The sequence below is a fragment of the Limulus polyphemus genome, unplaced genomic scaffold (genome assembly GCF_000517525.1).
Source record: "Limulus polyphemus unplaced genomic scaffold, Limulus_polyphemus-2.1.2 Scaffold6564, whole genome shotgun sequence".
Lineage (NCBI taxonomy): Eukaryota > Metazoa > Arthropoda > Merostomata > Xiphosura > Limulidae > Limulus > Limulus polyphemus.
Genome location: NW_013672174.1, coordinates 34,807 through 48,393, shown reverse-complemented (window position 1 = coordinate 48,393; position 13,587 = coordinate 34,807). Strand labels below are relative to the sequence as shown.

At 32.5% G+C, this 13,587-nt stretch overlaps 1 protein-coding gene across 1 annotated transcript in view; it reads right to left on the bottom strand.

The window, feature by feature from the left end:
* Positions 1-352: 352 nt before the first annotated feature.
* Positions 353-13,587, bottom strand: part of LOC111089542 (nephrin-like) — a gene marked incomplete at both ends in the record, with an annotated part of 22,971 nt that continues 9,736 nt past the window's right edge. Inside the window, 3 exons of the mRNA XM_022402248.1 lie at positions 353-649; positions 2,415-2,618; positions 7,464-7,574. Of these exons, the coding sequence (XP_022257956.1) occupies positions 353-649; positions 2,415-2,618; positions 7,464-7,574 (612 nt within the window). The remainder of the gene's footprint in view (positions 650-2,414; positions 2,619-7,463; positions 7,575-13,587) is intronic.

The following is a 13,587-nucleotide window of genomic DNA, read 5'->3' as shown; positions in this document are numbered from 1 at the left end:
TTTAGTTTCAATGTATGATTCGGGTTATTTCGCTAGATATTGGACTTTTTCTAAAAATCGTAACAACTAGCCCCGGTTTCCCCTAATACTTAAGTTGATATTCAAATGATACCCGCGGTGGATAAGGCACTGATAACCTATTGAGTATCTTGGCGATTAGCAACAAAAACAAACAAATGATAACTGACATTTATTGCGTAAATTCACTCAACTTCCTTCTCAATAATCTTTCACTTTTACGTAGCAATTGATCGAAACCGGTTTAAATGTTAGCTTGATAAACGTATGACTGATTTTAATACTTTCTACCACTAGAGAGACTAGGAGATTACTGACATAAGTTAAAACTTACAAAAAACTGTTAGTTTCCATTTGTCTTCTATGTTGCTTTCTGGAATTTTTGGATTGTTCGACATGCAAGTTAATGTCTTTCCGTTGTCTTCTCTAGCTGGAAGTAGCATCAATTCACTGATTGCAATACTTTGGTTTATAGAGTATACTTGTATGCTGCCTGATATTGGATGGTTATCTTTCCTCCACGTGATTTGTGCAGGTGGTCGGGACCCACTCGATTCACAGATGACCTTTACTTCTATACCAGCTGACAGAGGGTGTCTGAAAGAAGTTATTCGTACGTCTACCGGCTTCACTAGGCAGAGAGAAATAATTTACACTTGTTACTTTCAATATTCATTGATGTTTTTTTTTTTCACATTTGAATTGTTGACTATAAACTAACCTCATCGTGCACTGGTAGACAAAACCAGAAATATCAAAAGATTGAGCTAAAAATATAGCAAAAACTCCTAAGTGTGAAAATAACGTAAGAAATGAAAGTATGCAAAATACGAAAGTCTAGTTGTCGTATATAAAATGTTTTTTTTTGTGTGTTTTTTAAGTTGTCTAATTTTGAGTCATTAAAGGCTTTGGCACTAAGGTATTTTATATCTTATTCACTAGAAGATAGCTTTAGTATTGTAAACAGACTCTCAGAAAATATAATAATACAGAGAAAAATAGTACATGCATTTTTTTTTCTCTGAATACTTTTATTGATTTTTATTTTTATTTTTTGGAATCGGCACATTTTTGACCAGCATTCTCAGATACGCGATATTTTCTGCCAATTTCCAAAAAGCAAAAAAGAAATTGAACAGAAAAGTGAATAAAATTGATGTTGTGTGTTCTTTTGTTAGAAGTTTATGTGTAGCTGACAATAATATAATATTTCACAATATTCAACATAAAAACAGAAATTACAGTGTTACAGCCTAACTTATATTGATATTATTTCATTAAAGTATTCCAGCGGTGTTAGAGTCAACCGACTGACAATAATATAATATTTCACGATATTTAACATAAAAACAGTAAATGACTAGTATGTACATAAATACAGTGTTACAGCCTAACTTATATTAATATTATTTCATTAAAGTATTGTAGCAGTGTTAGAGTCAACCGACTGACAATAATATAATATTTCACAATAGTTAACATAAAAACAGTAAATGACTAGTATGTACATAAATACATTGTTACAGCCTAACTTATATTAATATTATTTCATTAAAGTATTGTAACAGTGTTAAAGTACCGACTGACAATAATATAATATTTCAGAATATTTCACGTAAAGTAACAGTAAATCCACAGTCTTTACATCAATATGTTGATATAGACTAACGTAAATTAATATAATTTCATTAAAGTATTGTTACGATAGCGGAAGTCACGCGACGCTGGAAGCGTGCGCGCTGGGGTTTCTAGAAGGATCATGACTGTTCCTAGCAACTGTAGTCTTTTCCAGGCGCCCTCTATTTTATTATATAAGCCCGGCAAACAATTGCAGATAGATATAGAGATAGATAATTGAGTCAAGCGAGCGGTAGTAACCGTAAGTAAAGTGCGTGAATTGTTGTGAATTATAGCGTGAGTTTAAGTGAAGTGACTGTGGAAATTCTGTGTATTGCAAAGTTGTATTGAGAAAGAATAAACTAGTTTTATTTAAGAAAGGACTTGTATCGCTGAAGTTCCTCGGGAAGAAGTTATACCGGAAATTAACAAACGACCAGAGACGCAACAGTATTGTAATAGTATTACAGTCAACCGACAACTCATGTGATAAGACTTTTCTATTTTACTACATTTCACTATTAAGCTACATTTTTCAAGGCAGTGTTTTGTTACGATAATCTAATAATTTTATCATCACGTCCTGAGGATAGCTATTAGGTAAAACACATATTACAAAGAAAACTCTACTAAACTTTAATATGCATTGATAAATACTAAAGACCATTGTATGAGCACTAAGCACAAAACGGTTAAATCTTATAGATATTTAACACTGAAAAGATGTGAATCTCAAATCTAACAATCTTTAAAACATACATTTATTTTAATGTACTCACAATATAAGTCTACGACGATGGTGGTGTTAAGAGGGCTAGTAATGTTTGAATTATTTGCAACACAACTGAGCATGCTCAACAGATCGTCTCTGTCAAGACTAGAAATAGATAATACATTGTGGACGACACCAGGCGACGGTTCTGTGTAATCATCATTTATTAGTTTCCCATTTTTCCACCAGGTTACTGAAGGTGTTGGTTTACCTGCAAGATTGCAATATATATACACACATATCATATATTAAATTATTTAGATGCTTGTCTTCGAAAAACAGAATCCCTTAAATGTTGCTTTTTTGTTCTTTACAATTATGTTTCTTTAAAGACAAATGAAGTTTGTAAAGAAACTTACTGAAGTGTAAGATTGCAAAACTTACCTTTTTGTGTGTGTTTGCAGTTATTTGCCGGATGATAACCTGATATACTATGGATCGAAACACTGTAAATTCTAAAATCAGAACTTACTTATTCTTAAAGTTACTGTTGTTGCATTTTTTACACTTTGTTTTATTACTGTAGGTATATCTATCTTCACTCAGCATCTAATACCGAAAGTTCACTATGGACTGGTGTTTTTTGTTTGTGTTTTTTCGTTTTCGTTACCTTCCCTTTATCAATGTTGTTGGACAATCCAAGGAGCTGTTTGTCTAGCGCGCACCTGCGTCTGTGTACAACTATTCTAGCGAGTAAGTAGGTGTCAGAATAAGCATGTATAGGAGGCCAGGTGAAGTATTGTGGTAAGCTTTGGACTTGTCTAAGAAAGAAGTACGTTTGAAATTAACGAGTGTATTTTTTTCAAAAGTTTTGAGTTTTTGCTACTTCTGTTTTGATTAAACTTAATACAATCCCTGATGTTCTATATTCTCACTTAATGTCACTTCAATCAACACAGCAAGGTTAAAGTGACAAACTTTCACTGATGTTCCCGAGATTCTGTCTTGTAGCTGTTCTGTTGTATGTACCTGTTAAATAGTTGGACTGATTATAACTGAAATTTTCCACACCTGCCGGAAACAGTTGAAAACAAAATTACGTTATAGGTACATTTGATATAAAAGAATTAAACATATGTGTACCGAATGACTAATTTTTCGTTTTAGCACGTTAATTTTCTTTACACTTTCAGACCCATTTCTCATTTTCACACTAATGCTAATTTATATTTACTTATTAGAAAAAATAAAAACTGTCTGAGCGTATTTGTGTGCTCTAAAGAAAATTAGAGCATCTTCATTCTTAGATGAATAATTTGATCCAAGTAACATGTTAACTCTAAAAAAAGACTAGTAATAAACCAGATGCATATAACCTACTTATCTAATAATGCTAAGGATTGGCACAGATTGATTCAAACAATATTCTCACTTAATGTCACTTCAATCAACACAGCAAGGTTAAAGTGACAAACTTTCCCTGATGTTCCATATTCTCACTTAATGTCACTTCAATCAACACAGCAAGGTTAAAGTGACAAACTTTACACCAGCAGAGGATTTTCAATGATCCTACAAAGAATTTGGTACCTTTTATAAAACTAATCATTCTCCTGTACATGGGTAAAATAGCCAGCATTCACACATCACTGGTATTCTTGGAACATCTAAGAATACTTAATGAGCTGTATAACCTTTATCGGATCCTCTAAAGAGATATAAGACTAATCATTCTCCTGTACATGGGTAAAATAGCCAGCATTCACACATCACTGGTATTCTTGGAACATCTAAGAATACTTAATGAGCTGTATAACCTTTATCGGATCCTCTACAGAGGCTTCGTTCGATACATAAAGATATATAATTGTATTATGAAACGCAGTAATCTCCGTTTAATATTTTTGAAGTATGAGAAAAAATGCCAGAATGTGTAATTACGTAAATTATAATACCTCCAGCAAGTGTGGTAAATGTAACCGTAAAATGATTTCATTTAGTTGTCACATGCGGTCTCTTGTGCATGAGACCATTCAAAGATATCAGGAATTTGATAGCAAAAACATCTATAACAAGAACTAAAAAAACGTTTGGTTCGTCCAATCATTAAAAAGTATGGTAAATCATCATTGCAACAATATCATTGTGACTTTATTGAATTAAATGAAGCCAGGTGTTAGTTAGCATCAGCTATAAGGACTGGATACGCAAGCCATATGTTATCCTTAATAGTACTAGACATCGTTTTGCTTTATGGAAATCCCAACAGCACCATAGCTTTATGATTTGCACTGTTTACGTGGGATGACGAACGTTTTTCTTTTCACTCAGTTTTAAAGTGATGCCCGAATATGGGCTAGAAGATGGCAGGCAAAATGTGATCGTATTATGCCAACTGTCAAGGATTATGAGGGATTTTGCTGCATTATGTGCTTTGCGCCTTTTGGGCGTGACATTTTTCAGTGAAGAGCATGCAAATAGTTATAGATCACAAGAAATCTTTAAGTCACGCTAGAGGCCTTGGCGTAGTTTTACGGTCAGCAAGCCAATGTCTTTCTCCAGTTGGATGACGTTCCCAAAACAAAATACCTGACTAAACAGTAATAATATCTTGGAAAGCTTCCCCCTAGAATCTAAATTTTAGCTGTATAGAACGTATTTCAGATAAGTCGAAGAGTTCATAATAAAACAGTGAATACAAACTGTATATGACAACTGTTTTTTAACTTCGAGCATGACTCACATAATAGCAGCAGCTATACAGAAAATAGGCTGTGCTACCTCGTATTAGGCGAGTGACCATTAATATCCCCTTCCTCTCCTCTAGAAACAAATTAACTGTTTTGTTTATGTAGATATATATATATATATCCAGAACTTCCTAATCATATATATATATATATATATATATACACACAAATCCCTAATCAGATATATATATGCACACGTCTTAACCTTAAATTGTGCAATTTCAGAGACCAAGCACTTTGAACGATTTAATTTCCTAAAGCCGGAAAATCCCAAAATAAATTCTGTTAACGAGAGTATATGAAAGCCGATCCATTGATGTTTTCGTGGAAATATTAAACTTACACAATATACAACTAATCTACCTCAGTCATGGATCAGTTGTATTACTTAGTATAAGTTAATATTACATTACAAGAAAGAAGAAACTTGAACGAGAAACAGATCGTTTTCACTTGATATATGTTTTAATTACCACCCAAAGCTTTCAATCAACATGCTTTACTGTTGAAATTCTTTATAAAGATTGAACGATAAAAAGAGTAATATACTATGCCAGAAAGCCAAACATACCCAAGCAGTTGACCATAACTTAAAGACGGTTATGTAAAAATTACAAATTACTGCTTTAAATATGAATAACTACCTACTCTTTTTTTATTAAAGTAACAGAAGAAATTATTTATAATGATCGTTTCTCTGTAACCATTTTCTTGGAAAGAGATATGTGAACTAAACGAACAGAACATTACTATTATGTGTTTTTTATGTATTCGTTTAATATGATCTCCACAAGATGCGTTAATGCAAACTTATCAATAAACCAACACGAATTAAAGCATCCACTTTGAACTTTGTGAATAATCTCAAGTGTATCAATTGTGCATCAAATAAAAATATAAAATATCGTTAAGCTGAGAAACTAAAGAACAGTTGATTGTTTTCACTTTAATTATCATCCTAAACGTGGTTTTATTGTGAGATTTATTTATAGAGATAGTTACGAATATATGAGCCAACATACTAAAGTGTCGTCCTGTCTTAATTAATTTGGGATATTCATATGATTACAAATATTTCGAATTTTCTAAACTGAAACCCATCTTTGTTTGTCAAAATCACACGGTCATAGCCATACGAGACGCTCTTTCAGTATAAAGACATTTTCAAATAAATATGAGCATGCCACAAAATTTTAGCTACTTGAAATACTCTTGTATAAGTTCAGAACTAGCTCACTTATCTTTAAGGCATTTGAACGTATATAATTGTAACCATGTGATAGTGTTTGTACCTGACAGAGTCAAAACCTTCTAGCCTTTTCTTACTTGAGATATAAAGTTTTAAGTGCAATACCTGAGGATCAATGATTCGAAAAGATCGCATGAACCAATTACTACAATACATCTGGAGACATTCAAGTCCTCACAAAGGCAGTTGTGTTCAATCTACTTTTCTTACCGCAAACATATGTATGCATGTCTGTTGACGTTATATGACGTGCAAAAACGACTGAAATGTCTTCTAATGAACTAATGAAATATTATTACAAAAAATTGTCGTGTAAATCGCTAGAATCAAAGAACTTGTAATGTATTTCTAAATTGTGCTGGGGACCAATGCGTAAATAGCTTAAGGTAGATCGTGACTAATCTGTGTAATCATTCATATATCAAATCATACATTGCTTCTTTCAATTTACATTTCGGGTTTATTTCTTGAACAATATCTCTTTCTATAATTATGTAAAAATGTAATTCCTATCTTCATACGGATTCTGACATAACCTTAATTCACTAGCCATAATATTTATGAGTAATTATTGTGAAACACAAATGCTTTTATGAAGGCAATACCCTCCTAACCAGAAGGCATGCATGTTTTTTTTCTAATTCTGATTTTATTATCTAAATTTCTTCTGAAATTTTAAGTTAATTAAACTATACTTATCTTACATCAACATTTTAGTAATAATCTTTAATAATCGTTATATGTATATATATTTGTTCCTTCATGATGGATAAGCCCCGATAACTTGCACAGACATTTTTAGTTACCGTCAAGCGATTAAAAAATAGCGGATTAAGCATAAACATAAATTTCTCACTAATTGATATTTTAGCTTTTTATTTTGATAATGATACATACAGAAGTTGGACAAATTAAAATGATAAAATTATTTTTCGTTTTTTTTAATTTCTCAAGCACATAAAGAAAATATACAGTAATCTTTTAGTTAATAGACATCAGGACCAATTTTTGAAATGGCTTATGGAGATTTTGTACGATCACCGTAGTCCAAGATTAAAACATGCAACAACTGAAAGTTTGAGCTTGTCGAATGAAAGATGATCGTAATGCTGCTTACCACCCTTGACTTCACAGAGAAGCTTGAGCTCAGATCCTTCGTCCAATGGACCTACAATTTTCTTAAGAGAATCTCCGTTGACACTGAAGATCGATATTTCCTTTGGGGGAACTATAACACAACAACACAGAACATTTAATAACATCATAAGCCCCGTTTTTCACAGCACGCGATGTCCGTTTAAACGAATACACAAGAACAGATGAACTGGGAAGAAAAACGTTACCAAACACGAAATAGTCTCCGACCAATATAAGATTTTAATGATTAAAAATCAGGTGCTAAGACTGAAAACAAAAGGTTTATCATACCAAACGTTTTTTTTTTTTTTTGTTGTTGTTGTTATTTACCTTCTGTCAAAGAGTAAATTTATTAATCAATGTTATAAAATGTCTATGTTCTTCTTTTGTGAACCCTTTTACAAACCTGAAAGCTGTTTATTTTACTCATAGTCATAAATATATTTTGATTTCTTGTATAATCAGTGTTTGCTTACACATTGCAGTGTATCACCTTAGCCTTTCTATTATCGAGTTATTTTTAAACCGTTGGGTTCACATATTGCATCATATCGAAGAATTTTATGTTTTTGCCTATTACAACACCCGGCATAAAGAACTGGCCAATAAAAGCTGAATGAATTTAATATCTAAAATACATAAAACGCCTCAACAGCTATTAATGGAATTCATTGCAATATTGATGCTATTCTCCTTTAAACGTGCGTTAGCCATATTTTTAAGGGACCAAAAGAAAATGATGCATAAATAGTTTACAAGAAATGGATTTAATAATGCGATAGGATCCATCGGTTCTTCTAGGATTAATAATTCGACAGGATCTATCGGTTCTTCCAGAAAAATATTTTATTCTCTAAATTATGTCTCTATGTTAATAGTTTTGTAATAAGTTACTCGTTGTGAAACTCAATTTCATGTTCTTAAGTTCAAGAATCGAAGTAATTAAAACATATTGTCATATCTAGATAATCACATTACTCGGTTCTACAGTGAGCTAATTTTACATATTTTTAATATAAAGATTGCACGCAATAATGAAAACGCAATTTTACACTTTAATGTAAGAAATATCTTCCAAAAGAGGTATTTTTACCTTCCTTGATATGAAAATGCTATTATTAGAAATATTTCCGTACACAACGAACCATTCAAATGCAACATTATGATATAAGTTATACAGTAAAATAAAAACATGTCAGTAACTCGGTATATAAATAAATGTAGCTACAGCATGATAGAAACGTGAATTATAAAAATGGGTAAAGTTGCTTAAACGAAAACAATTGGCCTATGTTTTAATTAAACAACTTCTACTATTAGGCCTTCTTTTACTTACTAATAATGTGTTATATTTCATGCCTAAATATACATATGTATTTCTGCAATTGTTTGCTTTGTGATCCAAATATTCAAAATTCCAGGCTATTTTGACTTCTTTAGATATATTTTAAAATTCGTTATATATTAGAAATAATTGCAATATTTGCTAAGATTTTACAACTAACGTGTACGACAGTTCACTCCTGAGTGTTATATACACACATAGAACTTTTCATGCTGTAAAGAGAAGTGTCGTGAATGGCCCACGTCGAACGGCTGCTACTGTTACAGATCAGGTGCGATTGGACCCACTATAATCAGAAGTTATGTTCATAGCAGGGTTTACAATGCCAGGGTGACTAGATAAAATATACTTCTCACTTCAGGTAATATTGTAGCCTCCCACCCACTATAATCAGAAGTTATATTCATAGCATGGTTTACAATGCCAGGGTGACTAGACAAAATATACTTCTCACTTCAGGTAATATTGTAGCCTCCCACCCACTATAATCAGAAGTTATGTTCATAGCATGGTTTACAATGCCAGGGTGACTAGATAAAATATACTTCTCACTTCAGGTAATATTGTAGCCTCCCCCCCCCCTCCAGTGACTAAGCAATTAAGGCTGAAGGCTTCTGATGCTAAAAACTGGGGTTTGATACCCGTGATGGGTACAGAACAGATAATTCATTGTGTAGCTTTGTGCTTAACTACATACAGGCAAACAGGGAACAATATCGTATATTGAGAGCATTGGGTAGGCGATAATGTTTCCGTTGAATTGTCTGCAAGTCACGACAAAAAGGTGCTATTTCTGTCACTGAGGGAGTTGCGGTTTGTGCAGGTGTACGATCATGGCTGGTGGTGTGAAAAGAGACTGTCACTGATGCTCAATATGTCACAATTCTCTAACTAGATCTTCTACCTTTGAGTTTACCATAGAAGGCAGTTTTCACGCAAGACGGCGCTGCTTCTCCAAAAACCACCAATCGCAAAACGTTAGGTTAAAGGCCATGGCATTAACATTCTCTAGAAAGTATCTCAAACAAACAACTTCTAACTTCTTCACCCGGAATTGGGTACAATCATACAGGTCCAAATTTCGACTATGTAAATATGATGCGTCACAGTGTTTTTCTTTACATATTCTAAAGAGCAGGCCCCTAAGTGCAAATTGTAATTGTATAGTCCTTGTTCTATATTTGTTTTTAACATAAAAAAGGCGTTCTTCCTGCAGTAAGCGTTCATTTACGTATTGGTAAGCTGTGTATATGAGGAAATAATTATCAAATCAACTACAAGTTTCAAAGTACAGGCTCAGTTAATTGTGTTGTAAATGATTGAGTAAGTTATAATATAACGAGTTTTGAGCCTCACCATGTCGTTACCGTCCATTTCGCCATGTCCGGTAATGCTCTATCAGACGGCTGTGAACCTTGACAATAGCCCTGCAGTATAGTTTCAATTGAAAAACTTCTGTCGTAAATATGTCACGTCCAAAGCCTTAGTGTTTTTCATTATCCATCTAGTGTATGAGGATAAAGATTTCCCAGCGCTAGTTTCAACAGTCCAATCGCAAAGAATTCCATAAGTCTTGCATCCAATGACTTGACCAGTATATGTTCATATGGAATAGCAAGGATATCCATTTAATTCTTCAGCTACTTGAGGTGTGCAAGAATTGAATTGGAGGTATGACTCGAAGCTTTATCTTGGTGAACAAACACCATACTTACTTCATTTATGGACGGAGATCCTTCTTGACTGTATTGTATACTGTTGCCTGGCGCACATGTATGACTTTGCACTCTTATCTTTGTTTGTGGATTCTCACCTGTTACAAAACATCGCATTTTGATTACCAGGCTGAGGTACGACTTGTCGCAGGTCCTTTTCTAGATTGTCCTTAGGGTCCCAGGTCGATTTATCTTTCTATATTTTCCAATATCATTAAGTACAAAGGATATCCCGTCTTTGAAATTCTAGGTCTACGAATGGAACACATCTTATTAATGATCTGAGCCTATGAATATTTTACTTCGGAAAGGGAGGTTACACGCTCTACTCAAAAGCAATAAAATTTCAGTAGTATTACAGTATTTATGTAACGCCGAAATATGTCAAAACGTAGTTCTGGTACAAGACGTTCTGCTATGTCCTTACATGTGACGTATCTTGTTCATTTGCAAATTCGAAATCATTTTAATATAAAGACATTTAACCCTACTTATACTGATTCAAGTGAAAAAAATTCGAATGCGAAAGTTCAGTTAAGATAAGGAGTTTACGTTATTTATGATAAAATATTCGTGTTATTAACACTAAATAAAAATAAGAACATTTCGTAATAGAAAAATGTCAGAATTACTCACAATAAACACAAAAGAATTAAATGTCAGCTTATACTGAAAATGATAGTTTTACATTTTAGAATGCTAAAACCGATACTAAAATGAGACAATATTAAATTAGTGACACAGTGCACACTTTTCGATAACAACATTTCAAATGCATTCAATATATGACACAACTCGGGAATATTGTGATACACATAGTACGATAGGCGATGAAGATATAACATTGCTGGGTAATTTAGCAATCTTGTTAAAGTTTTCTTTATAGATGTTATTTCTACAGTAAAAACAATGACAAAACTGTACTTTTGTGACCATTTGGACGAATGCCCAACTACAGGTATTTATGAGCAACATTGTAAACAGTGCTATAATTTTCACTGTACACGAATACATTCACTTCCATATTTTTTATTGCACACGAATTAATTCACTGCCATTTTATTTGTGCATTGATAAATTCACATTTCGCTTCTCTATTGATTTATATTAAATATTATGTTTATTTGCAAGTCATAATACTGTCAAATTTATTTGTACGTGGACATATCTAATGTAATTTCTATAATACATAAATAATTATGTTACTTTAATTTTAGTTTAAGATTAATATATTTACTTTCGTTTTTATTGTTTTAAAAAACTTACTATTATTTAAATTTACTAGCTTAGGTTTCAGTTATATATTTTTTTTCTCCTGGCACCCATATATGTGTTGGTAATAAATCCTTTCTGTTTCATTCATTTCCGTGGAGACAAGAAACCAGTGAACAGTTTTCAGTCGAGGATGTGGTGCCCGTCAGAAAAAAAAAAGAAAGAGTTCAACAAATTATTGATTCGGAACTTGAAAAGGCGGAACTCCATCAAATTGTTTAAAAAAGTATGGTAGCTATTGCGTCGATGACAATCGCATTGATTCTGTGGTTGTGTAGCTCAGCAATCAATAGAAAATATGGAAGCAAAAAAAAAAAACGTGCAGATAAATGACCAGAAACAGAAAAAGAAAATGTCACCGTTTTCTGTGAAGGTATTTTTATTACTATTTTACTATCATTCATTGTGAATTGGTATTGTCCAATAAAAAAATCATATTATAGTCCTCTGTTGCAGAAAGAATACTTTAATTAGCAAGATTGTACAGGATTCTTTTCCATTACCGAACAGTCTTTAAGAGTTATTATTACTACAGCGGAATACATTACCTATCTATCTAACAATCTGTCCATATAAAATGCACGAATATGGGTAATTAAACAAAGTTTGACATGAGATTCGCTGTTAAAACCACGTAAAGTAGTTTCTAGAATTATCGTATGGGTGATTTGACATAATTTTCCTAGACGCGCGCGCGCACACACACACATATATATATATATGTATAAATACATATTGCTTAAGAAAGCTACAAATATTTTAAAAACAGGAAGGATAGCGTGAATTTTACACAGCATATCCAAATCTTATATGAAATACAGTTAAATGTAATTTTATGGGGAGAGAAAGTAAAAAAAAATCACCCACAAAACAAACATCCATCACCGGGGCACAAAATATAATGTGGGTCATTATGTAATGTGCCCTAGTTTTCTGAGGTACTAGCGGAAGTAAGACCTAAACTGTATTGGGAGTACACTGTTTATCCAGTTTAACCTCAACTTCGCCTATCTTACATGCTTAGAAGACGAACAAAAGGAGCAGATGTGAATTCTCTATTCCACAACGTCTTATATCTTTACTACCTTTCGCTGCCTGCAGCCAAATGTGGGAAGGTGGTTGTTCATAAAAATAAATAAATAAAATAAAAATAATAAGAAGGACAAAAGAATTACAATACAGAACATCAATGGGGATTAGCAAAACTGTCTTTCAAATTACCATTCCAGCCTCCAATATGATGTTTGTACATAAATACCAAGACGTTGTATGTAAAATACCGAAAAACATTATTTAGGTTTAGGTATTAAGATGATTAATAATTATAGTGATATTATTATATATGATAAAATAAATGAATAAAAACCCTATAACTCGAGCGGTTTCGAAAAGTGGACCTTTCTTCTTCAGGGGCAAACTGAGAAGAGATAAAAGAGATGATTTCACATTTCAAATTTTTGGACTTCCATCTCCAAACAGTGATGTACAAACAAATGCCATACAGAGTATCATACATTCACAGCTTCTTAGGTATTCTAAAGTTTATAGCAACGTACATATTTTTTAATACCTAATATTAATATAAGTACATAAACTGATTTTTAATGATTTTGATGAAAAGCATTAATTATATATTTTAAGTTATTTTGCAATGAATATAAAAGTACTTACATAAGTTTTGAAATAGTGCTTTAAACAAAATTGTAACATACCCTATAAGAATAATTTCTAAACTTTATTGCAGGGGAATTAATTGGAATTACATATTTGGT